The 27,251-nt window shown below is 39.3% G+C and overlaps 4 protein-coding genes and 1 long non-coding RNA gene across 17 annotated transcripts; 1 reads left to right on the forward strand and 4 right to left on the reverse strand.

Annotated features, from left to right (window-relative positions):
- Positions 1 to 444: 444 nt before the first annotated feature.
- Positions 445 to 6,227, reverse strand: LOC144039283 (uncharacterized). The gene is made up of 5 exons (XR_013289403.1): positions 6,064 to 6,227; positions 3,642 to 3,715; positions 3,032 to 3,216; positions 1,531 to 1,734; positions 445 to 1,335 (listed from the first exon to the last, which is right to left on the reverse strand). It is a non-coding gene; the product is annotated as an uncharacterized LOC144039283 (long non-coding RNA).
- Positions 1,190 to 7,047, forward strand: trim54 (tripartite motif containing 54). 10 transcript variants are annotated; one of them, XM_077552447.1, is made up of 9 exons: positions 1,190 to 1,333; positions 1,545 to 1,714; positions 3,054 to 3,222; positions 4,024 to 4,119; positions 5,177 to 5,410; positions 5,769 to 5,791; positions 5,868 to 5,996; positions 6,087 to 6,174; positions 6,303 to 7,047. In XM_077552447.1, exons 1-8 carry the CDS (start codon positions 1,214 to 1,216, stop codon positions 6,088 to 6,090), a joined length of 945 nt encoding a protein of 314 aa, XP_077408573.1. In that variant the 5' UTR covers positions 1,190 to 1,213; the 3' UTR covers positions 6,091 to 6,174; positions 6,303 to 7,047. The 10 variants fall into 10 exon arrangements, with proteins under 10 accessions (XP_077408573.1, XP_077408572.1, XP_077408568.1 ...); XM_077552446.1 differs by having other exon boundaries at positions 5,868 to 5,992; XM_077552442.1 differs by having other exon boundaries at positions 5,868 to 6,174.
- uts1 (urotensin 1) lies at positions 6,923 to 8,466 on the reverse strand. The gene is made up of 2 exons (XM_077552461.1): positions 8,300 to 8,466; positions 6,923 to 7,654 (listed from the first exon to the last, which is right to left on the reverse strand). The coding sequence occupies exon 2, from the start codon at positions 7,650 to 7,652 to the stop codon at positions 7,227 to 7,229; it is 426 nt and encodes a 141-aa protein (XP_077408587.1). The 5' UTR covers positions 7,653 to 7,654; positions 8,300 to 8,466; the 3' UTR covers positions 6,923 to 7,226.
- A 285-nt stretch (positions 8,467 to 8,751) lies between these two features.
- mpv17 (mitochondrial inner membrane protein MPV17) lies at positions 8,752 to 13,946 on the reverse strand. Its single transcript, XM_077552459.1, has 8 exons — positions 13,878 to 13,946; positions 13,122 to 13,199; positions 12,209 to 12,324; positions 11,857 to 11,949; positions 11,661 to 11,756; positions 10,210 to 10,242; positions 10,075 to 10,127; positions 8,752 to 9,111 (listed from the first exon to the last, which is right to left on the reverse strand). The coding sequence occupies exons 2-8, from the start codon at positions 13,192 to 13,194 to the stop codon at positions 9,042 to 9,044; spliced, it is 534 nt and encodes a 177-aa protein (XP_077408585.1). The 5' UTR covers positions 13,195 to 13,199; positions 13,878 to 13,946; the 3' UTR covers positions 8,752 to 9,041.
- LOC144039267 (uridine-cytidine kinase-like 1) lies at positions 13,148 to 26,543 on the reverse strand. Of its 4 annotated transcripts, XR_013289396.1 has the most exons (17): positions 26,416 to 26,543; positions 25,099 to 25,310; positions 24,054 to 24,160; positions 23,685 to 23,855; positions 21,209 to 21,280; positions 19,630 to 19,819; positions 19,489 to 19,550; positions 19,298 to 19,314; positions 17,370 to 17,468; positions 17,209 to 17,302; positions 17,079 to 17,141; positions 16,257 to 16,379; positions 16,051 to 16,158; positions 15,695 to 15,851; positions 15,345 to 15,457; positions 13,878 to 13,950; positions 13,148 to 13,199 (listed from the first exon to the last, which is right to left on the reverse strand). XR_013289396.1 is itself a non-coding variant. In XM_077552435.1 (15 exons), exons 1-15 carry the CDS (start codon positions 26,508 to 26,510, stop codon positions 15,381 to 15,383), a joined length of 1,647 nt encoding a protein of 548 aa, XP_077408561.1. In that variant the 5' UTR covers positions 26,511 to 26,543; the 3' UTR covers positions 14,411 to 15,380. The 4 variants fall into 4 exon arrangements, 2 of the variants coding, with proteins under 2 accessions (XP_077408561.1, XP_077408562.1); XM_077552435.1 differs by lacking the exons at positions 13,148 to 13,199; positions 13,878 to 13,950 and having other exon boundaries at positions 14,411 to 15,457; XM_077552436.1 differs by lacking the exons at positions 13,148 to 13,199; positions 13,878 to 13,950; positions 21,209 to 21,280 and having other exon boundaries at positions 14,411 to 15,457.
- Between the last annotated feature and the right edge of the window lie 708 nt (positions 26,544 to 27,251).

Below are 27,251 nucleotides of genomic sequence, written 5' to 3' on the forward strand. Positions count from 1 at the left end.
GTTAATAAAGGTCAGCAAAAAGGGACTGGATCCTTCTCACTGGGGGGGATTCTGTTTTTAACTTGAGTGGTTCACGATGACATTTATGTTACCGCTCAGTGTTGACTGACAAATTTTAAAATTTTATTTCACCCCGTAATTGATATACTGTATAGCAATTTTTAATGAATCATATACGTTTTATTTATGACAATTATTAGCTAATAACAACTAAAATGTGGCAAATACAGGATGCCAAATATGAACAAGAAGCATTATCTTTAGTCAAAATGTCAAGAAATTGCAGGAACTGTGACAGCTATTTAACGTAAAATTGATTTTAGACAAAGAGAGAGCGAGAGACTGGCTAAAGCAGAAGATGTGAAAAAAGAAGAGACTCCAAGCTACTTGCTAATAAGTAGCTAAAAGCTTCTTCTACTACTTATTGCATTTGAGGCAGCTAAATATGAAGAATTGTTTATTGCAAATAAAAAGTACAACAATGACAGGAAATACAATACAGTATAACAAATAACACATATATCAAACAAAAATGGATTTTAGTTCGACAAAATAAGATGATGCTAACAAGGAAGTCACCATTAATCAGTGCGCCCTACTGGCTAATAAATAGCTACACCCAAAATATTAACAAGGAATTTATCTTTAGTCCAAATCTCAGCAGTGACAAGAACTTCATTACAATATTTAATGAAAATATTATGTTAAAATAAATTGTGCCCCCCCCCCCCCCCCAAAAAAAAGACTATTAGTCAGTGTACCTACTAGGCTAAAAGCTAGTAAGTAGCTTAAGCTGCTAGCTTAGCCGCCTATAGTTCAAACAAGAATGGGGTTTTAAAAAAAATGGAAACAAAGGGTTTAATCCAGTAAGGTTTATGAAGTGTATGATTAATGGTCTTCAAAATCGCACCTCGGCCCCCCCACCCTGACATGTGGTCCATGCCTAGACTTTTGGACTTGCACTGGAATGTGCTTTTGGTAGAAACACAATCCACAACAAACACAGCAGCTAAAAATAGAAACAGTCACTCAGTCAGTCACTAAGTGAGATAGAGACCAGAGGTCTTGTTTTACACAGCACGGCGAGACAGTGAAAATAATTCATTCTCCAAAACCTTGTGGAAACTTCATCCCCTTCTTGTTTTTCGGACTCTATCAGCGTTTGATCAACTTTGCTTTTCAGCCAGCGGGCAGCGCGAGCGGAGGATCAAACATGGAGAACCTCCAGAAGCAGCTGCTGTGTCCCGTCTGCTTGGAGATGTTCTCCAAGCCCGTCGTCATCCTGCCCTGCCAGCACAACCTCTGCAGGAAGTGCGCCAACGACGTCTTCCAGGTCTGTGACCATTTCAAGCCATTAGAAAAAAACTAATTTTAGTTTATTCTCAAAATTCCCTATGTAAATTAATCCAATCCAATCAAAAGCGAAAATCAATTACAATTGGTTTTACGTTAAGTTTTAGTCCAGCCATCCATACCAAGGTCACATTATTTGTATTGTAGCCTAGAATAGTGGTTATTAAATAACGGTACCTGTGACATTGCAGTCATCCAACCCGTCATGGCAGTCCCGCGGCTCAACCAGCGTGGGAAGTCGCTTCCGCTGCCCGTCGTGTCGCCACGAGGTGGTTCTGGACCGCCACGGGGTCTACGGTCTGCAGAGGAACCTGCTGGTGGAGAACATCATCGACGCGTGCCAGAGACACGAGGACAACAGGTCGGATCCCCAAGTAAAAGCTGAAAATGTAGTAAAAGTACTCATAATCTCAAACGGCATAGTAAAGTGTAAATGGACGTAAATATAAAAAGCATATATATGCACGTTAGGTAGTGGTAAAAACTAATAGTGCCACTAGAGGGCAGCATTGCACCCACTTTTGTTTTCAATTTCAATCTTCATCGGTTTACTTAATATGTTATTTAATAATGCACCGAAGAATCATTGATATTATTTTAACCAGACAAAAAGCATTCCTTTGGGCTCAAACTTTGATCTGAATTAACAGTAAAAACTGTATTAAAATGATTATGTAAACTAATAATAATAAAAATCATGCGCACGTAAGGTAGTTGTAATAACTAACAGTGCCACTAGAGGGAAGCATTGCACCCATTTTTGTTTTAAATTTCATTCTTCGTCACGGTAGACTTTTTTAAATTTTTTTAAAGGATGTTATTTAACAATGCAGTGAAGAATCATTACAATTATTTTAACCAGACAAAAAGCATTCCTTTTGGGCTCAAACTTTGATCTGAATTAACAGTAAAAACTGTATTAAAATGATTATGTAAACTAATAATAATAAAAATCATGCGCACGTAAGGCAGTTGTAATAACCAACAGTGCCCCTAGAGGGAAGCATTGCACCCATTTTTGTTTTAAATTTCATTCTTCGTCACGGTAGACTTTTTTTAAATTTTTTTAAAGGATGTTATTTAACAATGCAGTGAAGAATCATTACAATTATTTTAACCAGACAAAAAGCCTTCCTTTGGGCTCAAATTTAGATTTTTAGCAGTAAAAACTATTTTAAAAAATGATGAAAGGTTAAATGTTTTTTCAAAACAAAAATGAAAATATGATCATAATATAAAATATAACATGTTAATATTCCACATGCAAATGATGCATCCTGTAAATATTTTATAATAAACATTGTATGAACAATATTTGATTGTAGAGTTGATGCAAAAGTGTAAAATAGGCTTTTGTGTGTGTGTGAGTGTTGTAGTCACATTGTGGTGATGATGATTTGTGTGTTTGTGTGTGTCACGTTCACGCTGACTGTGTTTGCAGATGGACGCCGCCATCCCATAATGGATGGGATTGTTCTCATTGGCCACACATGGCACATCATATTTAATCAAATGTCCTTTCCATCATCTTTACCAACATATTAGAAATGTTTGTTATTATTTTTATTATTTAATTGACACTCTTAAAAAAGATATTTTGAGATATCATTTAAACAGCACACCAAAGGTACAAAATCGTGCCTTGAGAATTTTTTTTTAAAAAGCATCTTATGCTCACCTGTGACTTCCTGTCCGGACAGGATGTCCAGCGTGAAGCCGGAGTCGCTGATGTGCGAGGAGCACGAGGACGAGAAGATTAACATCTACTGTTTGTCCTGCCAGACGCCAACATGCTCCATGTGCAAAGTGTTTGGATGCCACAAAGAGTGTGACGTGGCGCCGCTGAGCAGCGTCTTTCTCAGACTCAAGGTAGCAAAATGACAATGAAAAATGAGACTTGATGGGTTACAACTTGGGAACAAAATGCAACATAAAAGGGGACATTATAGAATATGACGGAACAAAATGAGACATAATAGGGCACATTATGGGATTCTATGGAACGAAATAGCAAATAATGAGGACATTTGGGACACTATAGAACAATATGGGCCACCATGAAACAAAGAGGGACATAATAGGGGACATCATGGGATGCTATGGAATAAAATAGGCCATAAACGGGGACACTATTGAACAAAATGGCACACAGCAGGGGACAGAATAGGACACGAGGGGACATAACAGGACACACTAGTAATGTATGGGACAAAATGTGACATAATTAAGAACATAATGGCAAAACAGAACGTGATAGGACATAAAGCATCTCATTGCAAAAGAGGCACCTGATAGAATCACAGTGGTTCGAGGATACAACCCTGTAGGACGCCACTCTCCAGTCCACACACAGGATGAGTAACTGAAATCAGAGTTTGAAAAAAAAAAAAGATGACAAATGTGCCCAAACATGAAGATGTAAAAGGGAAGTGTGAAGGTCAGTGGCGATGATGTCATGGTAAGCATTTGAGTCACAAAGGCACAAAAGTGAGCGCGTACAGATGGCCGTGTTGACATTTTGCCGCCATCTCACGTTCTGATTCACTCGATTTGAAATGGAGATGAAGATGCACAACTCGACGACGAGCCCAAAGCAGACGTATATATATATATTTTTGTCCTCTAAGGAGCCAAATGAAATGTGCGAACTCTGTTTGTGAACGTTTGCAGACGGAATTGAGTGACAGCATCGCCGGATTGGTCGCCAGCAATGACAACATCCAGGTTGCCATCACGCACATGGAGGGAGTTTGCAATGCTGTCCAGGTAATACGCACACACACTAAGTTGGCCATTTCCTTCAGGTGGGCGCGCCTTGGCCACCTGGGTGGATTTTTATATTGTTTGTCAACATGTCGCACCAACGTTTGTGTTCAAATATATGTTGCTAAAAGGGGTTAGCCAAGCTAACTCGCCTTGGCCACCTGGGAGTATTTATTTTATTATTATTTATATTGTTTGTCAATGTGTCATGCCAACGTTTGTGTTCAAATATACGTTGCTAAAAGGATTAGCCAGTGTATAGCGTTTCCCATTAACTGTTAGCATTAAGCTAACTCGCCTTGGCCTCGTGCGAGTATTTTTATATTGTTTGTCAACGTGTCGCACCAACATTTGTGTCCAAATAAACACTGCTAAAAGGGTTAGCCTGTCTACAGCGTTTTCCATCATCTATTAGCATTAAGCTAACTCGCGTTGACCACCTGCGAGTATTTTTGTTTGTCAACGTGTCATGCCAACATTTGTGTTCAAATATGCGTTGCTAAAAAGGTTAGCCATTCTACAGCGTTTCCCATCATCTGTTAGCATTAAGCTAACTCACTTTGACCACCTGCGAGTATTTTTATATTGATTGTCAACGTGTCGCGCCAACATTTGTGTTCAAATAAACACTGCTAAAAGGGTTAGCCTGTCTACAGCGTTTTCCATCATCTATTAGCATTAAGCTAACTCGCGTTGACCACCTGCGAGTATTTTTATGTTTGTCAAGGTGTCATGCCAACATTTGTGTTCAAATATGCGTTGCTAAAAAGGTTAGCCATTCTACAGCGTTTCCCATCATCTGTTAGCATTAAGCTAACTCGCTTTGACCACCTGCGAGTATTTTTATATTGATTGTCAACGTGTCGCGCCAACATTTGTGTTCAAATATACGTTGCTAAAAGGGTTAGCCTGTCTATAGCGTTTCCCATTATCTGCTAGCATTAAGCTAACTGACTTGTGTCTCAAATTTCTCCTCCATAGTCAAGTCACAACAGCTCATATCTCGAAAACTTCTAAGTCAGGCCACTCGTATCTCAAGGCGCCACTGTACTGTCCTCAGGAGAACGCTCGCCACTGTCACGAAGAACTCGCCGGCCAGTTTGAGGCCATGACGGCCATCTTGGACGAGCGCAAGCAGGAGCTGGTGGGTCTGATCACCAGGGAGCAGGACGAAGAGCTGCAGCGTATACGGCAACTCATCGGTGAGCACGGACAGCGGTTGGAGGACAGGAGGCAGCTGGTGGAGACGGCCGTGCATGCCGCCGACCACACACACGCAGCGGTCTTCGTCCAGGCCAGTCTTCTACATATCTTGCCGTCCGTCCATCTGTCCATCCCATTATCCATCCAGCTGAGTCACATTCAAAGCAGTAAGACTTCAGTCCTGTTCCATCGCTTTTAGTGTCCAAATGGTCCTCATCTCATTGTCTTCATGGCATCAAAATATTGTCCTTGTGGTGTCCTAATACTTTTGTCTTCATCTATATATTTTTTGTCCTTGTGGTGTCAATATTTTTGTCCTCATGACATACCAATACGATGCTAACGCTAATGATACCAAAACACTTATCCTTATACTTAATTTTTCCATCACTGTGTCCCTTCCCAATACTTTTGTCCTGACGCTATTTTTATTTCTGTCTTTCTCATAGAATGTCACTGTCATACTGGACAAGTAAGCTGTGTGTTGTTATATCGTGTAGTTGTGATGTGTGTTGCACGCGCGACTCCAAGTGTGCGTTTGTTTTCAGGATGTCGGCATGCGCCCGTGACGCCAACGTCCTGCGACCACAGCTGTCCTTCGACAACATGAGCCATTTTGTCATCGACGTGGACGTCATTGCGGATATATTGAAAGATATCCACTTCCGACGCAGTTTGTATATGCGCTATGTTGTCTCCGCAATGGCGCCTTCGGATGCAAGTCACCTGACATACAGTACGTACCGTGTGTGTTATTTGTCTTTCAGGTGAAGACGACCTTGAAGACGATTCTGAAGTGGACTGAACGCTCTCCCATCTGCATGTTGTGAGCCGAGCAGACAAGCTGAAGATGAGGTGTGTACCACTTTAAATAGCCGGCCTCCAACCTCCGCCTTCACAAAAAAAAAAAAAAAAAAAAAAATCAGTAACAAAACAATATATGACAATATTCAACATTGAATTTTTATTTTTTCCCCTTTAAGGGGTATACATGGGTCAAAACCACGTTGCCTCCCCAAGGTACCTGCTCTCCATGAGCTCCCTTCACTCCACTTGGACATTGTGGTCCAGGAAGTTTCTCAAGTTCTCCCTGCATTCACTATGACGGTCCCCTATCTCACTGCAGGGGTCCGTGGTGTCCATGAGGTTTTTGCCGTAATTTGACCTGTCAACACTCTTTGTTGTGTGTACTTGTGTGTACTTGTGTGCACTGTGTATATTTTTTATATATGGAATTAACGTTAATAAAACATTTATATATTCTTGCTTCAAACTACGATAGATACTCTACTTTGAAACTTACTTTGCAGTCACAGTAGTTGTAAAAGTCTTCTTTGTTTGAGTCATACTGACTGTATTATACTGCCCCCCGGTGGCCAAGTCGCACACCAGCAGGCGATACAATGAATTCACCATGATGCACAAAATGTTCAATTCTTTACTTTCTATTTATTTATGTTAGTTTTATTAAGTAAAATATTATTCAGTAATATTTTTAATAAAAACACATTGCAAATGTTTTTGGGGGAACATTGGGACGTGTTAATAGCATTTATGTTCCATTTTAATTGGAAAAGACGAATTAAACTTGCATACTAAACAGTTGGAGTGAGCCAAGAATATTGAATGTTTTATTACAAAATATAAATGACAATGTGACAGCATTCAACATTTTTTCTTCTTCACTGCTAATGACAAATAGTTCAATAAATCATACGGTGGAACAAACTTATGGTGACGTCATCCATCATGTGACACAAACTCAAGATCGCTGGCTTAAAGGTTCCGCCTCTTCATTTATTTGTATGAATACTAAAATGATTCCATTATTTACAGTATTTCGCTAGTTTTACTACAATGGTTGCATTAAGTGACGTCACAAGTCTCGCCGCCTTTTAATTGGCAGTTTACTTTCCGACCTCGTCAAGCACCTTCCGGTTGATGTGCGCGCGCATCCGCTGCTCCTCCGTGCGTGCGTTATGAATCATGTTTCTCAGAAGGTGAAAGGTCAAATCGATGGAGAGTGGCGCGTACTCCCTGCGCGTCTTGAACTTGATCGGCTCTTCATCGTTTCCCATCTCCACTTCCTGATCTTCATCATCATCATCATTCTCAATCTCCTCTTCCTCCTCCCTGGGCGTCCCCCGGAGGAAGAGCCGCGGGACGCCGAAGCCCAGTAGACGGGCAGTGGTGACGTCCCCGCCGGTGGCCGCCCTGAAGAGCGCCTGGGCCGGCTGAGGGGGCCGCGGGCGGCCGGTGAAGGAGGAGGCAGGAAGCGGAGGAAGGAGGACCGACAGCAAGAGCGAGGAGAGGAGGAAGGACCAACACTTCATGTCTGCATAAACACAAGCAAGAATCATTCATGAAATTGAGTTAAAACCGTCGCGGTAGTCTGTAAACAAAGGTTTTGTTCTTAAGATATTCATTAAAATGTGGTTCAATCAATCAATCAATTAAAACATATTTTTAGCCTAAAACACAATACAACTATATATATTGTATACATAAACACTAACTAAACTTTGTGTGCATGCAAAAAGTAAATAGAAATAAATTCTGACAAACAAGAAAACTTTATTTAAAATGTAATTCAATACTAATTGTAGGAAACAAACTAAAAAACTTTAAAAAGTAAAACAAAAAAGCCCAGTCACAAAAATATTTTTTTAAATTACACTTAATTTCATTTTTAATCACATAACTACGAAATTTTAACACTGAACTTAAAAAAATAATAAAAAAAATCTCAAATTAATTCTTGCCATTTTCAAATTTAATTATACAAATAATTACAACATTCATAAATGTTTCAGCCTTTGGCTCAAAAATACATTAAATGGCAACGAACCAATAACTTCATATTGTAACTTCCAAGTTGCCAAGAAATTACACATATTTCCTTACTTCAATTATACTTTTTTTTTAACTTGATCAAATTATAGCATGAGGTGGCACAAAAAAAAAAAAAAAAGCAGCTTACTTGTTCTGTTCCTCGTGCTTGTGCAGGCTCAGGGTTCCGCAGAGGGTCGTGTGCGCGCAGGACGGCAAGCACGCGTTGTTTTATACACATGAGCAGTGATGTCACTGATACGACACAAACATTTCCCTCACCCACACACGCACTTTGTTTGCCTTGTCTTGACACTTAGTATATTTTTGGATACAAAATAAAAGATGATGAGGCACCAAAACGTAATTAATCACGTGACATGACGGACTTTTCCTGCCAAAGTGTTGAATAGTGCTCTCTCTCACACACGCACACACAGAAAATCAAGTCACACAATTATTGTGCCCACTAAACATTTACATAAGAGCACTTAAAAGAGAAATTAATTTTTCATCAGCGAGATGTGGGTCCGAGTTAGAGCATATGCGTGAGTGTGTGAATGTGCTCTAATGGATTTAATAGGCTTTTTTTCCTCCTTTAAATGCATTGCTGCAAAACCCTTTTTTTTTATTCACAATTAGCTCCGCCTACATAGAGTATTCACAGTGGGAACAATCTTTCAACATGAAAACTGCTGTTAACACAAAGAAGTAAAACTTAACGCTGTTTTGTTCAACACTAGTGACACACTAACAAGGAAGTGCGCGTGTGATTTCCATAATTATTTGTGTTAAACGTGTCATCCAGTCAAGGAGCCGTGAGTCAATCTGGTCAAGTTGGTTGGTGAGGAGCAGCAACAAACCAAAATAAACCAAACGGTGGTTGTGGTGGATCACACGGTGTTGGCCTTCCAGGTCAAGTAGGAGTTCCAGGCCACGGCTACTATCTGGACCACAGCCAACCTGAGAGTGTCACAAAGTTCTTCAAATTCCAAAACATTCGACCGAGGCAAAAAATAATAATATAATTTTATCCGAGAGGAGACTAAGGGCAAAGTGCAGCAAAGCGGAGACTAGAGTATAAGAGAAGAGCTTCTAGAAAAGAAACAGCATCAACACTATTGTGTGAGACAAATTTTATCCATGAGGAGAATGAGGGCAAAGTGGAGACATATGGACTATAATGCCAGAGCTGTGGCTCAGCTAATTATTCCGTGTGTGTTTATTTGTGGGAGTTAAATTTTATCCGACAGGAGAATGAGGGTAAAGTGTTGACTGTGAACTATAGAACGGTAACATCCCGAGCTAACGAACAGCATTGGGGTAAGCTAAAATTGTGTGAATTAATTTTTGTGAGACAATTTTACCCATTGGGAGACTGAGGGCATACACTGGACACTGTGGACTCAGTATTAATACCGCAGCGTCCAGAGCTGAGGCAACAGTATCAGGTAATGTTAGTGTGTGTGTTTACTTGCGGCAAGCAAATTTTATCCAACAGGAGAATGAGGGCAAAGTGGGGACTGTAGAGTGTAATACAGAACTGTGGCATCCAGAGCTAATACACCACAATGGTGTCAGATATTTTTAGCGTGTGTGTTTACTTGCGACAAGCACATTTTATCCAACAGGAGAATGAGGGCAAAGTGGAGACTGTGGAGTATCTTACGGTACCGCGACATCCAGAGCTAGCATACAACAATGGGGCCAACTTACATGAGAATGTGCATATTTCCAAAAGGGATGGAGATAAAGGGCAATATGCAGCAATGTGGAGACTGTGGACTGTAATACCAAAGTGTCGAGAGCTAACGCACAACAGCAATACCATTTTGATGTGTGTTTATTTATGTGAGACGATTCTTATCCGTTTGGAGACTAAGGGCAAAGGTCAGCAAAATGGAGAATGTGGAGTATGATACCGACCTGTGGTGCAGTGGGATGAAGTAGAAGTTGGCGATCTGCACGGGTGGCCATAGCTGACACACAAAACACAACTAATTACACCTGAACAACAACGTTGACTTTTACATAAATGAAATAAAATGAACAAAAACTTACGTAATAATTGGAGATAAGCGCGTCTGCGTAGTCCTGTGAAGACATCACAATAACAATATTAACAATCACACGCACGCACACTCGTGCATGTTGAAGGTCACAGCGTGTGCAACAGAAAATGGAAAGTTGGGCATGCAAGACTTTGCTATCAGAGTAAAACATGTTTCTAATTATCAGCTGACACACTTTTCATTTGGATAGTTTTCACGCGTCAGCGCCGACGTCGACATGATTTGCCGACGTGAACAATGTTACAACCAGGCGGTGAGATGTTGCGTTCAAGGACACGGCTTCAGAAAAAATATTTTGACCACACTAGAGAGGTTAAACATTAAGAACTGCAGTAACCGAGTGAGAATTATTATTTTATATGTGTGTGTTGTTACAGTCTGCTTGCAGTGGGTCCAAGTGGGTGCAGTGAACCACCAGCAGATGGAGCTGTGGTGAAAAAAAAATGAAAAAAAGGATGGATCTGCTGATAATGTGACAGTTACCGCCTCCTATGGGACTGGAGTGGAACATGTCACATTTTTTTAGTTACCGCCTCATTTACAGCCAGTCAACTACACACTGATTTGGTGACACCCATGTAACTCACCAGGCAGGCCCCGCCTCTTAAAGTCACATACAATTGTTTAATGCAAAATCTATTTTTAGCCGAGCTCAATTTATTAATATTGTGGTAAAAAAAAAAGCTTGACATATGTAGCAGTTGATGATCATATTGCAATGTCCATCACCGCCACCTATTGGACTGGGGTGGAACATATTGTGAGTTTTCTGATGAAAATCTCATCAGAAGACATTTTCCAAGTCAAACATCAGCAAAAGTGTGTGTAATTCCAACAGGGTGTGCGCATGTTTGATCAGCATCCTCTTTGTCATTTGCTTTGTGTCCCGCGTGACATCACCAGTCACATGTCCCGCCTCCCAGCGTCAATAATTGAGCAGGGCAGTGTTTGTACGGCTAGCGCACAAACACGCACACAGAGACACACACATTTTGCGTGAGCCAACACTTCTGCTTTGGCTCCAATGGTGCGGTTACTTTTGGGGTTATTTTGGGGAGGGGCACGATAACAAAGACCAAGTGTGACATGTGGAGAGATAATAAAAAGTTTGAGGATGAAAAGGAGCTCAGCATGTTCTGTTGTTGCGGAACAGACAAAATGTCCGCTCAATGAAAGGTTGGGCCAATGTTAAGTATCCATATCTCATCTGACAACACATTTTTGGCAATAAGTCACAATGTGTTCTCAAGTATTGTTTTTTTGTAGCAAATGGGACAGCACGGTGAGATAGCGGTTAGCACGTCTGCCTCACAGTTTCGAACCTTCCGCGAGGACTTTGTTTTTCCTGTGCTTGTGTAGGTTTTTCCTCTCATGTCAAAAACATGCTCGCTACACGGAAGTACATAGCAAGCAGGTAATAAAAGAGAAAAAATATTTTACCCGGCGCAGCTTAGCGACGTTCTGCTCCACGCTCAGCCCGTTCAGAACTCCCGACAGCGCCAGGAAGGCACCCAAAAAACATGGAGCGAAGCACAACTGGACACAAAAGACAGAAATCATTATTTATTAAATACTGGAATGTTTTAATTATATATTTTTTTAAATTGAGTCCACCGGTGTTATGAGAACTTCTGACCTGATCAATTAGCATCTTCTTCATGGCCGCACTCTTACTTCCTCCGACCACTAGGCGGTCCAGAACCTTGTACCAGCTGCCGACGACTGGGCCCTTTAGACAGGAAGTCACTGGATAAAATCTCAACAACGATGCTAATCAAATTTTATAAAGTCAACTAATTTACATAAAAATCCCTACATAGTGATAAGGGAATATGAAATTAGTTAGTTAGCTAGTTACCATGGGTCGTTGACCTCATTTTCATAATGCATTACAAAATGGCCGACTCACTATAGGGAGTAATTCCCAACACGTGAAGGGATTCACCCTAACCCTAACCAAAGGAGGGGGCGGGGTTTTGGACCCTCACCACAAAGAAGAATCCAATGCTCATCATCTTGGCGGTGCGGCGCACGTCGTGTTGAGCGAGTCCACGTCGCTCGATCACCTGCTGCGAGATGACGTCGCCGACGCCCACCAGAGAGCCTGCAAGAACGCACACCGAAAAAAATAAAATAAAAACATAGAACAAAATCAACAGTCTATTTGAATCACAGGTGGAATATACAATGGCGCCATCAAATGGTCAAATGGTGTACTGCAGCAGGACTGTCTTATTACCAATAAAAAACCTCAGCACATTTCTGAAAAAAAAAAGTAATTATGAATCTCTAAAGGACATTACTTAAAAGTGTAGGTTAAAAGATTAAATAAACATATAGATCGTAAAAATAATAGGACACCTAGAGGGGGTGAAAAGTAAGGAAAATGTGGTATTTTTTGCAATCATAACAGTTTCCTGGAGTTTTGAATTGCCAAGCCAGGGGTTAGAAATTGGAGCTTCAAAACCTGGGTTTTAAACAAAAGTTAGGGTCTAAGAACAGACTTCCAAGACAAAGTTTTGGTTTAATGTTTGGTTCAAGCCAGGGTAAGTTTGAAGTGAGTTTTTTAAAAAAAAAATTTTTTAGAAAGGATTCAGGTTTTAAAGAAGGATTTTAAATGAAGAGTTCACATGAGAGAATTGTTGCAGTTACTTTGTATTGTTTACCTGATTAAGACGTGTAACAATACTTTTATCCTTGGAGAATGTTAATCTGTGGTGCAGCATGATTGTGTAAAATGAAATATGCTTGCACGTGTGTTACGTTCAAAGTTCTTTGCCTTTGTTGACTCTGTAAAGTTCACTTGTGTCATTTTTTAACCAAGCACACAAAAAATTAAGTTAAGTTGAAAGTCAAGGTAAGTATATAGTTTTGTGTTTGTGTGTGGTGCACTGCTCTCACCGGCGGTCACAATCTGCACCGTCCAGGGGCGTCTTGCAATCAGGGCTTGGTAGGCCCGCCACAGGCCCGCCATCCTCACTGTCAAACAAAACAACAGACAAAACAATTGCCATCAAACGGTTGCTTCAGGAAGAAGTGAGCCTGAAAAATAATGCAGTTTATGGTAGAATCTTCCTAAACTTAAAACATTATGTATAAGCTATGCACACACACACACACACTTAATGTATTTAAAGTAATGGTTCAAACGTTCATCTTAAAATACATTTCAGCAGTCATGGAATAAGTGTAATAACGCTACAATGAAACTCAACGTGACTTCACTCATTCTGCAAATACGTGACGTTACGTCGGTCATTCAATTAACTTGTTAGACTGGAGGTTAAAAGCATCCATCGCAATATCAGCAAAATACTTCAAATATAGTGCTAAAACAAACCTTGATGACCACAACACCGAATTATAGAGCGGTAACTAAAATAAAGAATAAATATGTAGTATTCCCGTGACAAATCATTGTGTTTGCAAAAACAAGGAATCTACTTCAAATGTTGATGTTTCTGACTGACATGTCGGCGTCACGTGCTGCTACCGGTAAACTGGAACGTCACCTAGCTAGACGAGTACGTAAAATGCGGTAATTCTATAAAATGTTGCAAGAAGCCAAGTTTGTTTCGGTGTTCTCTCTAAATGATTACAAAATAACGACTGTGCTGAATAAACGTCATTCTAAAAGTAGTTAAATTGTTTACTTACCTCTCCGATAAGCCTCACTCCTGGAGGCTGATGATGCGTTCAAGTACCTTCACCGGTGTAAGTCCTTCCTATCCTACTTGTAAAGTGACAAACACATGATGTAAGTTTAACACTTTAATTAGTTGTCAAATGTAATTCAAAGCTACAAGAGATGAAACAAAATATAGTAAGCAGATCATTCGGATAACGATAGCAACGTTATATTAGCTGTAAATGTAGAATTAAAAACGTCACAGTTGAAAATAATAGCCAACACCTAACGAAATAGTGAACATAAGCGTTAAAGTATAAACGTGTCCCTACTACCTATTAACACGGGTAGACTTTTAAACGCACTTCCATAATTATTTTCTACAGCCTTTGAAGGCCACACTCGAATGCATCGTCGTCACTTCCGCTTTATTAGAAAAGTTCACTAAGTGTTCCGCCCCCTGGTGGACAATATCGCACGTTTCAGACAGTAAAATAACCGGTATTGTAAACCAAATTTAATTTTAAGCACGCGGTAAAGTTTAAAGGAAAAACAAAACAAAAAATTTTAACAACAAAAAGTTTATTTCACTAACAATTCATGAGGTGTGAATTCCCTTTAAGTATGTTCTGGTCCAGTGGAGCAGAGCAGATGAAATACAGCTTCTCAAATATTGGTGTTCTCACAAAATGAATGCCATCATATAAAATGTAACATTCGTTGAGCTAAATGGGCTGTAAAGTCAGTCAGTCAATTATAAAATAAATTAAAACATTCGAAATGGCAGCAAATGTGGTCACAACCAGTTGCTGTTCCAAATACTTGACATTTTGTTTTGAAACCAGAAAATAGAAAATAAATATTAAATTAAAATTAACAACGGCAAAATTAACACAACTGACTGTCATTTTATAACTAAAGGTTTAGAGCTTGGCTCATTAAAAAATGCTGTAATGGTTCCAAATTACACAAATATAATGAAAGGCACAATAAAATGAACATGGCACATAATTGGTAAACAAACCATAAATCATCTTGTAATTTAAGTACAGCGAATTGTTATAATCCTTTGAGGAAGTTGTGCACAATGTCAATTGCTCCTTAAAGTACAACAAATAAGGCAGTGGTAAACAATGAAAGGACAAAAACTTGGTCACATTACTGAACATAGTTACCAAAAACTAAAGAACCATGTGTTTGAAACAACACAGGAGTCGTATAGGCTGGTCTACTACTGCTATGTTGTCATCAGAGATGCTAACTCTAATCATAAGATAATGCGGAATCCAGGCAGAATCCATGTGGTTTTAGTTGAAAGACTCTTGATAATGTAAATGCTATGTGGGACGGATTAAAAAAAAAAAAACTGAGCCTCCTTCTCTGATGTCATGTAGCTTAACACTAGAACTAAAACAAAGCACATGAATACATAACGTGTAACATGAAAAAAATCGAAATCAAGTATTTATTGGCACGTGAGTGTTTGTCTTGTGGACCTGAGAGGCTCGGTGAGATTTTGCTTTCAGGCCCAGTCACAAGTCCATCCCGTCGTCACTTTCGCACCAATCCGAAGGGGCGTCGGTGCCGAAGTAGCGATCGCCAAAATTACCTTTGAGACAATGTTAAAAGGGGGCATATTACATAAAAAGTCACTTTTTAATATATTGTATTCCTTTTATGGTCATAAAACCACAATTACATTTTCTAAAAAGCTGCAATGCAAAGTGTGACAAAAGTGTGCTGTAATTCTTTATCTTTGTGTATTTTATTTTTTCCTGACAACACTTTAAAACTGTGTAAATAAAGCAAACTTCTTCTTTAAAATGCTTTTTTTTTCTCCTCTTACCGATGCCGGGGATGATGTGGAACTGGTGGTTGACCTCCTTGTCTACGGCAGTGGTGATGATGCGCACTTTGGGGAAAGCGTAGGCCACCGAGTGGACGCCCATTTCCGCCATAAGCAGTGAAAGCAAGAAAATTTTGTCCTCCGCCACGTCATGGTCCTTTCGACATCAATGTCAGCGTCAAAAATAGAATACGCAAAATATTTCACGACATTCAGCTAGTTGGTGACATTGCTTGATTTCTTTCCCACACGACTTGAACTTCAGTCCCTACCAAATCCTCATTTAGGTTTCTCCTTCGAGGCGCAGGTGCTTCCCCCTGCAGGCCCGGAGTTTGAATGACAATCAGCATACTCACCAACAGAACCCTAATGGCCATGAGAGCAGCGGCGCCGGTGGACACGGTGCTGTCCATCAGGATGACAAAGTCCTCACTGATGTCTTTGGGCAGTCGCAGGTAGTGCAGCTACAGTCACAACATATATATATATATATATAAAAATAATAATAATAAAAAATAAATAAATAAAAATAATTGATCGTGGCGGTTAAGAGGCGGCATACCTCCGGTTCACCTGTGTCATGGTTGGTCTGGATGAGGATTTTCCCCAGTCGGATGTCTTTGCACACAGCCATGAGTGCCTGCTCCATGGTCTCTCCTGCCCTTAAGATGGACACGCCCGTAATCTACAACAACAACACAACTCAACAAATATTTTTTTTAATATAGCAAATCTTACAGAGTAGAGATTTACCCCAATGTCATTTCGGTTCCATAAAAAAAAAAAAGAAGACCCTTTTTCCTTTACAGTATATGCATGAAGAAGGCTTTCATTTGTGGCCCATGTCTTATGTGTTCAAATATGGTTACCAAATACTAATGTGATTGTATGGTTTAGTTCATTGAGACAGTAATTTTATAGTAAGCAATTCATAAAGTTATAGTTGAAGTCAAAAAGAGACACTAAACAGTTAAAAGAACTGTGAAACATCGAGACATAGATTTTGTACTGAGGTAATTTTCTGCCACTAGATTGCATTAGTGTTTCATGTTGGACATTACTGAAACAAACAGTACATTTTTCTTTCCAAATTCAGAGCAAATTATATTTGGAACAGGAAGCAACTTGTTTATTTAGTTCATTGTAAATTACAACTAGTCATCAGTCCCAGCAAATAAATATATTTTTTATCATATTTATTATTGCTAAATTGTGTTATAGTGATGCTTTTTTTTTTTACATCAATTGTATTTAAATTTGTAATGCTGCTGGACATCCGATTAAATTTTTTTAAATGCCATTTAAGGCCTTAGTTCCAGCACAATCCATTTAATGCTTTTTATTGCCCCCGCGGAAACTTTGATAATGAAGAAAAGTGACTTACTCTGTTCCCGCTCAGCCTCCTGCCGTGGTAGACGCTACCCTGAGGCGTCTCTACAGATGCGGGCTGTAGGCAAAAAGAAGTCGTAGTTATCCCCGGCTGCTCAACAACACATAAATGAAGACAAACACACCTGGAGGGGCAAGAAAGAGAGGGCGTGCTCTATCAGGAGCCTCATTAATCTTTTGGAGTAGAAGACAAACTCGTCACGGTTGGTCTCCTTGTTCCTAATGAAGAGATGAGAGGAGGGGTAGTAAAAATAACAAAATGTGATCATTAACTCTTTTGTCTTACCTGATGATGGTGTGCATGCCGCGCACCTGCGGCGAGCTCTTCAGGACGCTCAGTGTGTCGGGTAGAGGCTCACCTTGGTGAGCCGACGCCAGAGCAGACCTGAAAATGAAAATTTGATTTGAGCTACACAAACAAGTTGGTCATTAGCAGCTGATTGACTGAGCTACTCAGAAGTAAATCAATGTAATGTCAATTAAATGTTCAGTGAAAATAGACTTTTTTTTTTTTTTTTTTTAAATTGGCTTTAAAAGAATGGTAGTAAAAAGATGGGCTGCGGGCCATATATTACCTCTTGTTCTATTCATTTAGTAGTTTGTCCCTAATTTTTTTTTAAAATAAATTTTTGGGGTATATAATAGTTGTATTTTTGTTAAATAATTACATTAATTATGCAATTATTTATTTTTAATTGTATTATTTAATAACTAATTAATTCATTCACATATTCATTTAGCAGCTTGTCCATAAAAAACTTAAACTAAAATAAATCAAATGTATTTTGTATGCCTTTATTTGATTGTTATTAGGTATATAATTTGTTGATTAATTGCATAATAATGTACTTTTTATTTATGTTAAATAATTACAATAATTATGCAATTATTTATTTTTATTTAAATATTATTTATTTAATAATTCATTCAAATTCTAAAGAATATTTTTTTTCAAAATGATAATGAAAAATTATTTGAATGCCTTTAATGAATATATCTCTTTTAATGCAAATTCAATCTATTTATTACTTGTTATTTTAAAAGTAATAATAATTGATTTCACTCATAGGCAACATTCTGGACATAAAAACAAGCAATTACAAACAGATGTTCAAATGAGTCAACAGTCCGGAATAAGTGTGTTTTCAGTCTAGATTTGACAAGGTTAGTGATTTGGTATTATGGAGGTCACTGTGAGTTCCAACATGGTTAGGTTTATCGCAACAAAAATTGTTTGCTCGGGTCAAACAGGCACAGAAACACAGAAAGCTGCACACTGTTGTCGGGGTAAAGCAAGGGTGTGGAAATGCACAGCAAACGAGGTCAGAGTGCAACAAGGTGCCTCACATATCCCAGCGCCGCTTCAATGGTGTGACAGGAAGTGATGATACGCGTTGGAGAGGACAGAAAAAGGAGGGAGAGGAATGAGCGAGTAACTCAAACAGCCAACGGCATCACAGCTGTGACACTTTCGCGGAGGTGAATTTTTTTCACCTTCACTGCTTTTTTTTCTGCCACATTTCAAGATCACTTAAAAGTCACACTGCTCATTTGCACTTCAAAATAAAAGACAAGTTTTTTTTTTTAGGCAAAATGTCGATTTTTAGATTGAAAGGCTGGCATTAGATTTCAGTATTAGGAGAGTTTTTGGCAGTCAAAGAGTTAACTCTTTGACTGCCAAAAACGTTAAATAACGTTTCGTAAAATCCTATGGAGGAGTGCCAAAGACGTTAAAAGACGTTTTTTTTCAAAACCGGTGAAACTAACCATTTTCTATTGTTGATTACTCAAAAACGGAATAAGGTAGAAACAAACTTTTTTTTTTCTGATGGAAGATGAGAGTCCAATCTTGTTTTGGCAGTATGTGTGTTTCCATAGTCCAAACACATAATTTTCTATGGACCTTGAAAGATCAGTCAAAATGCTTAAAATCGGCTGGCACCCACGGCATCCCTTTTCTGAAAACGTCTGGCAGTCAAAGAGTTAATTTGAAAGGCTGCATTCAATAACAATAATAAAAAAAAGAAGGATTTTGCATTAATTTTGCAAAAAATCATTTCAAAATAAAATCTTAGCGGCAAGAGCTGAGTTTTGGTTTGAAAGTCTGTTTTAAATTTGCAAGGAAATTAAGTGAGTTGGTGTCAGCTTTCATCTTAAAAGTTTGAGTTTGAGTGGAAAGTAGTAGTAAAGAGTCATAAAAAAATATAGTAGTACCTCACTGTGATCTCACGCTGGGATGGTCACAATATTCAGCCAGGTAGGGTGGGAGGGCCATGCACATACAAGGACACACACACAAGTGGTAAAATAAGTCACATGCGGACTATTTATCTGATACACTGAGATTAGGGGCCGTGGGGGGAGGGGTGGCTCAAATACCGTTTGCGTAAAATATTTGGCATTACCTTCTCCAACTGACTGTGAACATGCTGAACAATCAAATCCAGCGCCACAAAGTTGTCACCACCTGTGGCCAGACAAAGAGCATCTCATCCCAGCGTCATTTTCAAACGTGGCCGGATACCCTCGAGCGGAGTCGAGCGGACCTCGGGGCACCACGATGTCGGCGAGCTGCACGGTGGGCTCGATGTACTGCTCGAAAGCCGGCTTGACGAACTTGTTGTACTGCTTGATGATGCCGCCGATGTCCCGCCCGCGCTGCGACACGTCCCGCTTCAACCGGCGTGTCAGCCGGATGTCCGAGTCGGTGTCCACAAACACCTTCATGTCCAGCAGCTGGCCGACAAAATAAGATTTGTAAATATCTTCACTTTTTTCTTTCAGGAAGCGCCCAAGATAATAAAAGCATTTTTTTTGGCCATACAGCCTCACCTTGCCAATAGAAAAACAATTTAAGAAAGAAAAAAAAAACAGATCGAAATGTCACAGATTGCTATACGGTCAGGACAAAATAGTCTAATCATGTCGAAGAAATAGAGTCTACTTTTGTGTCTTTAACTCTTTGACTGCCAGACGTTTTCAGAAAAGGGATGCCGTGGGTGCCAGCCGATTTAAGCATTTTTGACTGATCTTTCAAGGTCCACAGAAAATTGTGTTTGGACTATGGAAACACACATACTACCAATTGAAAGATTGGACTCTCATCTTTAATCAGAAAAAAAAGTTTGTTTCTACCTTATTTCGTTTTTCAGTAATCAACAATAGAAAATGGTTAGTTTCACCTCTGTTTTGAAAAACAAAAAAAACAAACGTATTTTAACGTCTTTGGCACTCCTCCATAGGATTTTACTAAACGTTATTTAACGTTTTTGGCAGTCAAAGAGTTAAAAAGTGATCCTGCCACTCAGCAAAAAATAAAAAATAAAATAAATCAACGGAGCCAAACGAATTCTGACGACGATGACGGGGTACAAAACTGACAAAAATGAGGCATTGCCGGACGGCCAGATGAAAAGGAACTATTGTGTGATTTACACGAGAGTCTCCCAGGAGTGCGCGCGTATAACTCAGTCGCACAATGAAGCGAGGAGGTTGTCGCGTGCTGTAAATCTAAACATGCCACCTGCCACAAGATGGCGCTCGTGAGGAATGGGCTGCTTACCAGACAGTCGGCTTTGAGGGTTAAATTCAACATCAACGCAAGCTAAGCTAACCTCAGAATATTTACATTTGCGGCTAATTAGACCAACAGCACGGTGAACTACTACATTTTAGCATGAGCGCCTTATAGTTCCAATTGAAAAAAATATCAATGACGTTATTGATTCATGTATGTCAATTACAACCCCTTGCGACCAATCATCTGGAATAGACTTCAGAAATTGAAAGGATCTCATGGGACCATGCAAGCATACCTAATGAAGTGGTCCACCACGAGCATACACGCTATCGCTCACCAGTGCGCCTCATTAGCATATCATTCCATTCCCATCCTTGCGACTAGTAAGCACGGAGGTCCACTAAACATCATTCATCACCACCCGGACATGGGTCGGTATTAACTGTGATGGAGGGGGGGGGGGATCCCATGGGAGACTGCAGGCCTTATCGCCACGGTCCAGCTCACAAAACACACACACAGGCAACGCGTGGTGTGGCAGGACACACTGCTATAAAAGAAGGTAGCTTTCACAAATCACAAAAACAACAACAACAAAAAACAACCTTTAGCAGTTCCTTGTTGGCGAAGGCCAGGATGCCCTCAAAGATGACAACATTGGCCCCGTACACGGTTTTCTGTGAATAAAAAAATCCGTAGTAAAAACATGAAACATTAAAAGCTGAGCGTGAGAAAGTCACAGATTTGTTTGCGCTATTGTAATCTAATTTATGATTTACGTTTGTTTAGTAGAATTTTGCAAAATGTCGTAGTAAGTGCTTAAAAAGACTGCATTTTTTTAAAATTTAATTGCACATGAAAACGTATTTCGTAAGATCCGCCATGTTTTTTTTGTACGAGTCATCACATTGCTGCAAAAGCTATAAAATGCTGCTATCTGCTGTATTTTTCTTTTGTTTTTTCCCCAGCTCAAAGATGAAACCAAAAGTAGATCTGTGCAATTAATCGAAATTCAATTACAATTATTACACTCCACAATTACAAAATTGGCATAATCATAAACAAAAATAAAAGATTATTAATACTAATTTTGAGTTGTATGTATTTGTACATTTTTTTTATTTTAAAATAATTTAATAAATCATGTTTGGTCCAAAAGAAACTTGCATAGTTATAGTGTTTCAAATACATTTATTTGTCCTACTATTTTTTACATTTAAACCAAAAAACTAATTATCGTCCTAATAATGATTTCAATTATTATAACAATTGTGATGAATATTTTCTTCATAATCAAGCAGCCCTAACCAGAGGTACACAAGAACAAGACTTTCCCCCGTCCGTTGCAAAAAAAAAAAAAAAAACGTTGACAAGGGGGAAAATATGTCATGATTTGACTTGATGAGTTTTCTGATCTGCGGGAATGAAAGAATTAAATCATAATCACAATATTGAGGGGAAAAAACTAATCAATTTCAAGATTTATTGTATCTTTAAAAATCATTCAACCAACTACACCTATTTTATCAAATGCTGATAACATGACTAAAAAGCATACTGTAGCTTCAAAGAGAAAAAAATGGAGGCGAGGGCGCACCATCGTCAGTAGGCAGCTTCTCCATCAGTGTCGCGTAAAAGTCGATAAAGCTGACCAACGACGCGCAGCCGAGCCGAGACAAAGCGGCCCGCGCTTTTTGTGAATTGTAAAGAAACCGATGAGTGTTTATCGACCGCTTCATTTAGTGAGAGTGTGTGTGCGCACACGCGCGCGCGCCCTCTCCTCACACCTGATTTAGTGCGTGCTCAACACGTTCAAGTGCGACTGTCCGAACCTCACTGAAGTTCCTTGATGCACCACAGAAGACGACGAAGGAGAAAAAGAGGGCGTGCGGCACCCGCGAGGGGAGCGATGGGGGTTGTTTCAGGCTTTTAATTACCAGCAGCCGGTGCAAAGCGCCCGTAAAAGGATTTGTGAGTGTGGACAGGCCATTTCCCATGAGGCTTTGTGCCTTTCAGCCATGAAATTACATTGCCAAGAAATAGAGAACAGTTGTCGCTGCCGGATTGATTCCTGAATGCGTGCGCGCGTGTGAGAAGGGCATTGTGCTAACGCTGTGATAATTAGCACATTAGCGTGCACAGTTGGCACATTAATGGAAGAAAACATGTTGGTGGCCTTTTAATTATGTACACAAGGCACGCCGGGAAGTAATGATGATAATACTATCTTACAATTTACTATTATATAAAAACTTACATTATTGTTTTTGTACATACAGTTCAGTCAGTCTGAATGTAAAAGTGTAGATGAAAAAATTCACTCCAACTAGCACGATTATTTACACTCACTAATGCTTCTTCTGTTCTTTTTCATTTTATTTTTTCATCTCACCAACACGATGCAAAAGATCTGCTGAAATGGAATGTTTTGCCATTAAGTGTCAAAAAGTTAAAAATTTTAATGAAAAATGACAAAAATAAATCTTGACCAAAAAAAAAGATGATTTTGACAAAGAACTTCCGAACAAAATATTTAAGACAAAAAAAGACAATAAAATCTTAATGACAAAAAAAAGATGACTTAAATGAAAGTATAAAATCCCGATACGCATTTTTGAGGGGGAAAAAAACATTGAGGCAAAATTACAAAAATTAAACTGAAAAATTCAATACATGACGAAATTGACTTCTTTTTTTTTGTTAACCAAAAAAGTAAATAAAATAAAAAAGAAACATTTAAAAATAATAATAATTTTAAGGGGGGAATTGAAGATTTTGCTGAAAAAAAGAGAAAATTCACACACACAAAAACAGCAAAAAAAAATTTTTTTAAAAATTCTGATGAAAAATCACCACACTGACAAAAAATATTTTGATGGAAAAATACAAAAAAATGCAAGTTTTGATGAAAATTGCAAAAATAAATAAATATTGGGATAGTTTGGCAAAATGTTAAAATTTCTATGAAAAAGTAAAACAGTCACTCTATTGCTATCTACTGGCATCACTTCTTACTTACGTTTAACTTTCTGCGGCCAATGTTTTATTGTGAAAAGCCAGACACACGCGAGCGATACGTACCCATTCTTTGCGTCTGCAGTGAGACGTGAAGTCATAAATGGGGATTTTGATCCTTTTTCCTTTCTTTAGCTTTCGCAAGACGTTGACCAGCAGCTCAAAGTCAAAGGCATCGGGGTGGTCGAAATTGTACTCGTTCTTGGCCGCCAGTTCCTGCTCTTCTTTGTTCAGTACCTTGTCAAACACACAAACAACTTATTTGGGGTTAACCAGAGGCAGTACTTCTCCCAATTGAGTTGTACAGATTATAGGTCACATTAACGGTGGAAAGTTTTGAAATTACTTGTCTTGGTTTTATTCCTTATGTCACAATAAAATGGCATTCGAAAAAGGGTGTGTAGACTTTTTTTCACGTTGCCACCTGTTGAGTACCTTGTAGAAGGAATCCATAGAAAGCAGAACCACCCAGGGAACATCTAGAGCCTCAATGATCTTATTGGCCACTGTTGTTTTCCCAGAAGCGCTTCCTCCACACAGACCTAAGGGGAAAAAAAACACATTGACTTAGAGACTCTTAACCACCAAACCCGTTCCAGCCATTCGGGAAGTTTGTTAACTCATTTACTCCCAAAAACGTATAAATATGTTCTATTTTAAATGTTTTAAGTGCCCTAAAGACGTATTTACACATTTTATATGTTTGTTTTTTTTTAAATGCTAGAGCATACAGAAAGCTTTGCTGCAGCCGCTCTCAACTGCAAAGAATGGTTGAAGTCATTACATAAACGGCCAGCAGGTGGCAGCAGAGCAAACAAGATGAACCAGGGCCATGTTGAAAAAATTTTTTTTTTTACTCACATTTCTAAATAAATTTGTGACTGGGAGTGAATGAGTTAAGGACTTAAATTGAAACAGATTAGATTCATTCCCACCTAAAATAGGATGATTAAATTCATGGCCATCTGACTACTCTACGCCACTGACTGAAGTGTTTTATGAATATGAAAAAAATGCAAAGAGGGCATACAAATAACACTAAATCCTAAATTACTATACTGGCAATTTTAACCATAAAAAAATTGTAATATAATGTGTATTTTAATTTTATTTTTCAGAGTATTAATGAAAGGAAATTAGGGCGCTGTGGGTGGTTTTATTCACTGATGCACACTGTAAAACAGTCCCAGCAGCTGAGAAACGAACCGTGAACGTGTGTGTGTGAGAGAGATTAAACATATGGACGCATCTTGAGGCGGAAAACCCAAGGAGGCACAGGAGAACGTTATTTTATATACCAGATGTAAAGTCCCTTTCACACTGCACACAGCATAGCCATGGCAGCAGCTGGTGCTTGACACGTTGCCAACATTAAAACACTGACACACAAAAAAAAAAGCTTGTAAAGTAGACAATTTGATAACGATGATATCTGTTCCTAATATTTTTGCATAACAATCTTGAATCACAATTTTCTCACCGATGACGAAGGCCTCCTTGAAGGTGGTCCCGGTGACGTTGTACCAGGGGGGCCTGCCGGCTGTGTAGATGGTCCTCTTGCTAGTCCTCAGCAGCGGGGGCTCCGTTTGGGACTGGCTGGTGGCACGTTTTTGGGGCGACAAGGATGGGGTCAGCGGGCAACAGCGAGGGATGCAGCTCCTGAGGCCGTCCAGGGAATCCTCGCCACTCCCGCTGATGTTTTAAAGCAAAACAAATTAGAAAGAAAAAAAACTCATGCTAACATTAATATTTGACTTTTAATCATTTCTACCGAAATGTTGTGTATTGTGTGGAATTAATTGGACTGTTGATATGTAGATGCTGAGCCTTAAAGTTAGAATGGGTTGAAAATCAGTCATGAAATGCAGAAGGAGGAGATAAATTATTTTCTGTGCTTACTGCCATCAGATATGCCCGATGTGCTCATAGCGACCCCACACTGTTCCTTTACAGGCATTTATGTCAATGTGGCAACTTCAGGATCCACAAAGCCTTTAATTTTATTTGAAAATGCATTAAAAAAAAAACTTACTTTTGTCCAAATTCAGTGTATGGATTAAGTCAAAAACAGTCGGATGATGATGATTAAAAACTTTGTGGGACCTGCAGCCGCTGTTCCTGTGGAAGCAGGACAGGAAGTCCGCTCACTCGGGGATCTCCCTCCCAAAAACAAAAAAAAAACCTCCACAGTGGTTTTGTTGTCGGTGCGCTTGAGGGGGAGGGCGGTGATATGGGGGTGCCGACCCTCCCCAGGAATACGCAACGATGCCCAGGAGACAGCTGACACGTAGGGTTGCAAATCACATGAGTAAGGCTGTCATCACATGGCAGAAGCTACAAGAAAGCATCAAAAAAATATATCCCAAAATATTCTTTAAAAAAAAGGAAAACCTTCAATAAGCGGTTTCAGAGAAAAAGGGGTGAAAAAAATATAAAACGAATAAAAAGAAAACATACTGAAAAAAATACGCGAATAGGTGAGTGCCGAAACGCGAATACGCGGGGGTCCGCTGTAGAATGAACAATAACGAATACAATTGGTTGAAAAAGGACAACGGCATTAACGATTTTTATGAAAAATATCTCACAATAGCATATAAACGTGTGTGACGTCAACTCTCACATAAGTTTTTTAATACGTCACGTTTTTTGTGTGAAGTTATCTGCTGCTAGCAAGAGAGAGCTAGCCACTGTCCAGCCAGCCACATTAGCCTGCTAACACCCAACGCCTAGCCTGCAGTTTCCGCTCCATTTCAGCGTCACAACGCACAACACGTTTCCCACATGTCGCTTCTACCTGTCGGGGCTGGACATGCTTCTGTCGGAACCTTTCACGCCACCGGAGGGAGGAAACAGCTCGTCCGGTTCTGTCTCGCTCGACGTGGGGTTCATGTCTGCCCCGAACGGCGCGGAACACAAACATGGATGACGTCATGACGTAACAGCACGTAAAGCGGGAGCGTACTTCAAGTGTCGTGGGCTTTTGGATAAGTTTGAAAAGATAGACAGGATTCTACTAGTTTGTTACTTTACATCCAACAATAATTTGTCTATTTATAAATTTCTTTTTTCAACACGCCATGTATGACGTTTATGTGTACTTGGCAAGAGAATGGGAGTTTTATTAGGTGGTCACTTTTGCGTATTAAAATGTACGAATCCCTCCAGTGGCCCTGAACGGACCATCCACAGACGCCTCCAATGTATCCACGTGCAAATTTTATTGATTCAGATCTGCTTCACATATATGTTGAATATATTGTCATGCATAATACAAATACACAACATTTGACATTTTACAGTGAACAAATAGGCGACTAGCTTAAAAATATACATAACATAAACATTCTTTAAAATATAATATACTAGAAATAAATATAAAAGTCGCATCTTCTGCCATAAATTACATAATAAACGTAATTGACTTTTAATTAAAACTAAGCCAAAGATGTGCAGGTGGCAAAGAAAGAAAGAAAGAAATATTAGTGAAGATTATTGAAGGTGGACATTTGCATCAGTGGGTTAAGTAAAAATCAACAATAATCGGATTTTTGGTGTATGCTACTAAAATAATTATAAATGAGCAAATTGTTGTTGTTTTTATCAATGTGTGTAAAATGTCTTTTGCGAAAT

This window comes from Vanacampus margaritifer, chromosome 19 (genome assembly GCF_051991255.1).
Source record: "Vanacampus margaritifer isolate UIUO_Vmar chromosome 19, RoL_Vmar_1.0, whole genome shotgun sequence".
Taxonomy (NCBI): domain Eukaryota; kingdom Metazoa; phylum Chordata; class Actinopteri; order Syngnathiformes; family Syngnathidae; genus Vanacampus; species Vanacampus margaritifer.

What these genes read in the sequence shown, in the direction of transcription:
- mpv17 (XM_077552459.1), bottom strand. Translation starts at nt 13,194, where the DNA reads ATGGCGGGCCTGTGGCGGGCCTACCAAGCCCTGATTGCAAGACGCCCC. An exon ending in GGTGCAGATTGTGACCGCCG is followed by an intron (nt 12,325 to 13,121) that starts GTGAGAGCAGTG and finishes GCGTTCTTGCAG; the next exon opens with GCTCTCTGGTGGGCGTCGGC. An exon ending in AGAAGATGCTAATTGATCAG is followed by an intron (nt 11,757 to 11,856) that starts GTCAGAAGTTCT and finishes TTTTGTGTCCAG; the next exon opens with TTGTGCTTCGCTCCATGTTT.
- uts1 (XM_077552461.1), bottom strand. Translation starts at nt 7,652, where the DNA reads ATGAAGTGTTGGTCCTTCCTCCTCTCCTCGCTCTTGCTGTCGGTCCTC.
- LOC144039267 (XM_077552435.1), bottom strand. Translation starts at nt 26,510, where the DNA reads ATGAACCCCACGTCGAGCGAGACAGAACCGGACGAGCTGTTTCCTCCC. An exon ending in ATGACACAGGTGAACCGGAG is followed by an intron (nt 16,159 to 16,256) that starts GTATGCCGCCTC and finishes TTGTGACTGTAG; the next exon opens with CTGCACTACCTGCGACTGCC. An exon ending in TGGCCATTAGGGTTCTGTTG is followed by an intron (nt 15,852 to 16,050) that starts GTGAGTATGCTG and finishes TGATGTCGAAAG; the next exon opens with GACCATGACGTGGCGGAGGA.
- trim54 (XM_077552442.1), top strand. Translation starts at nt 1,214, where the DNA reads ATGGAGAACCTCCAGAAGCAGCTGCTGTGTCCCGTCTGCTTGGAGATG. An exon ending in CAGAGACACGAGGACAACAG is followed by an intron (nt 1,715 to 3,053) that starts GTCGGATCCCCA and finishes CTGTCCGGACAG; the next exon opens with GATGTCCAGCGTGAAGCCGG. An exon ending in ACGCAGCGGTCTTCGTCCAG is followed by an intron (nt 5,411 to 5,768) that starts GCCAGTCTTCTA and finishes TCTTTCTCATAG; the next exon opens with AATGTCACTGTCATACTGGA.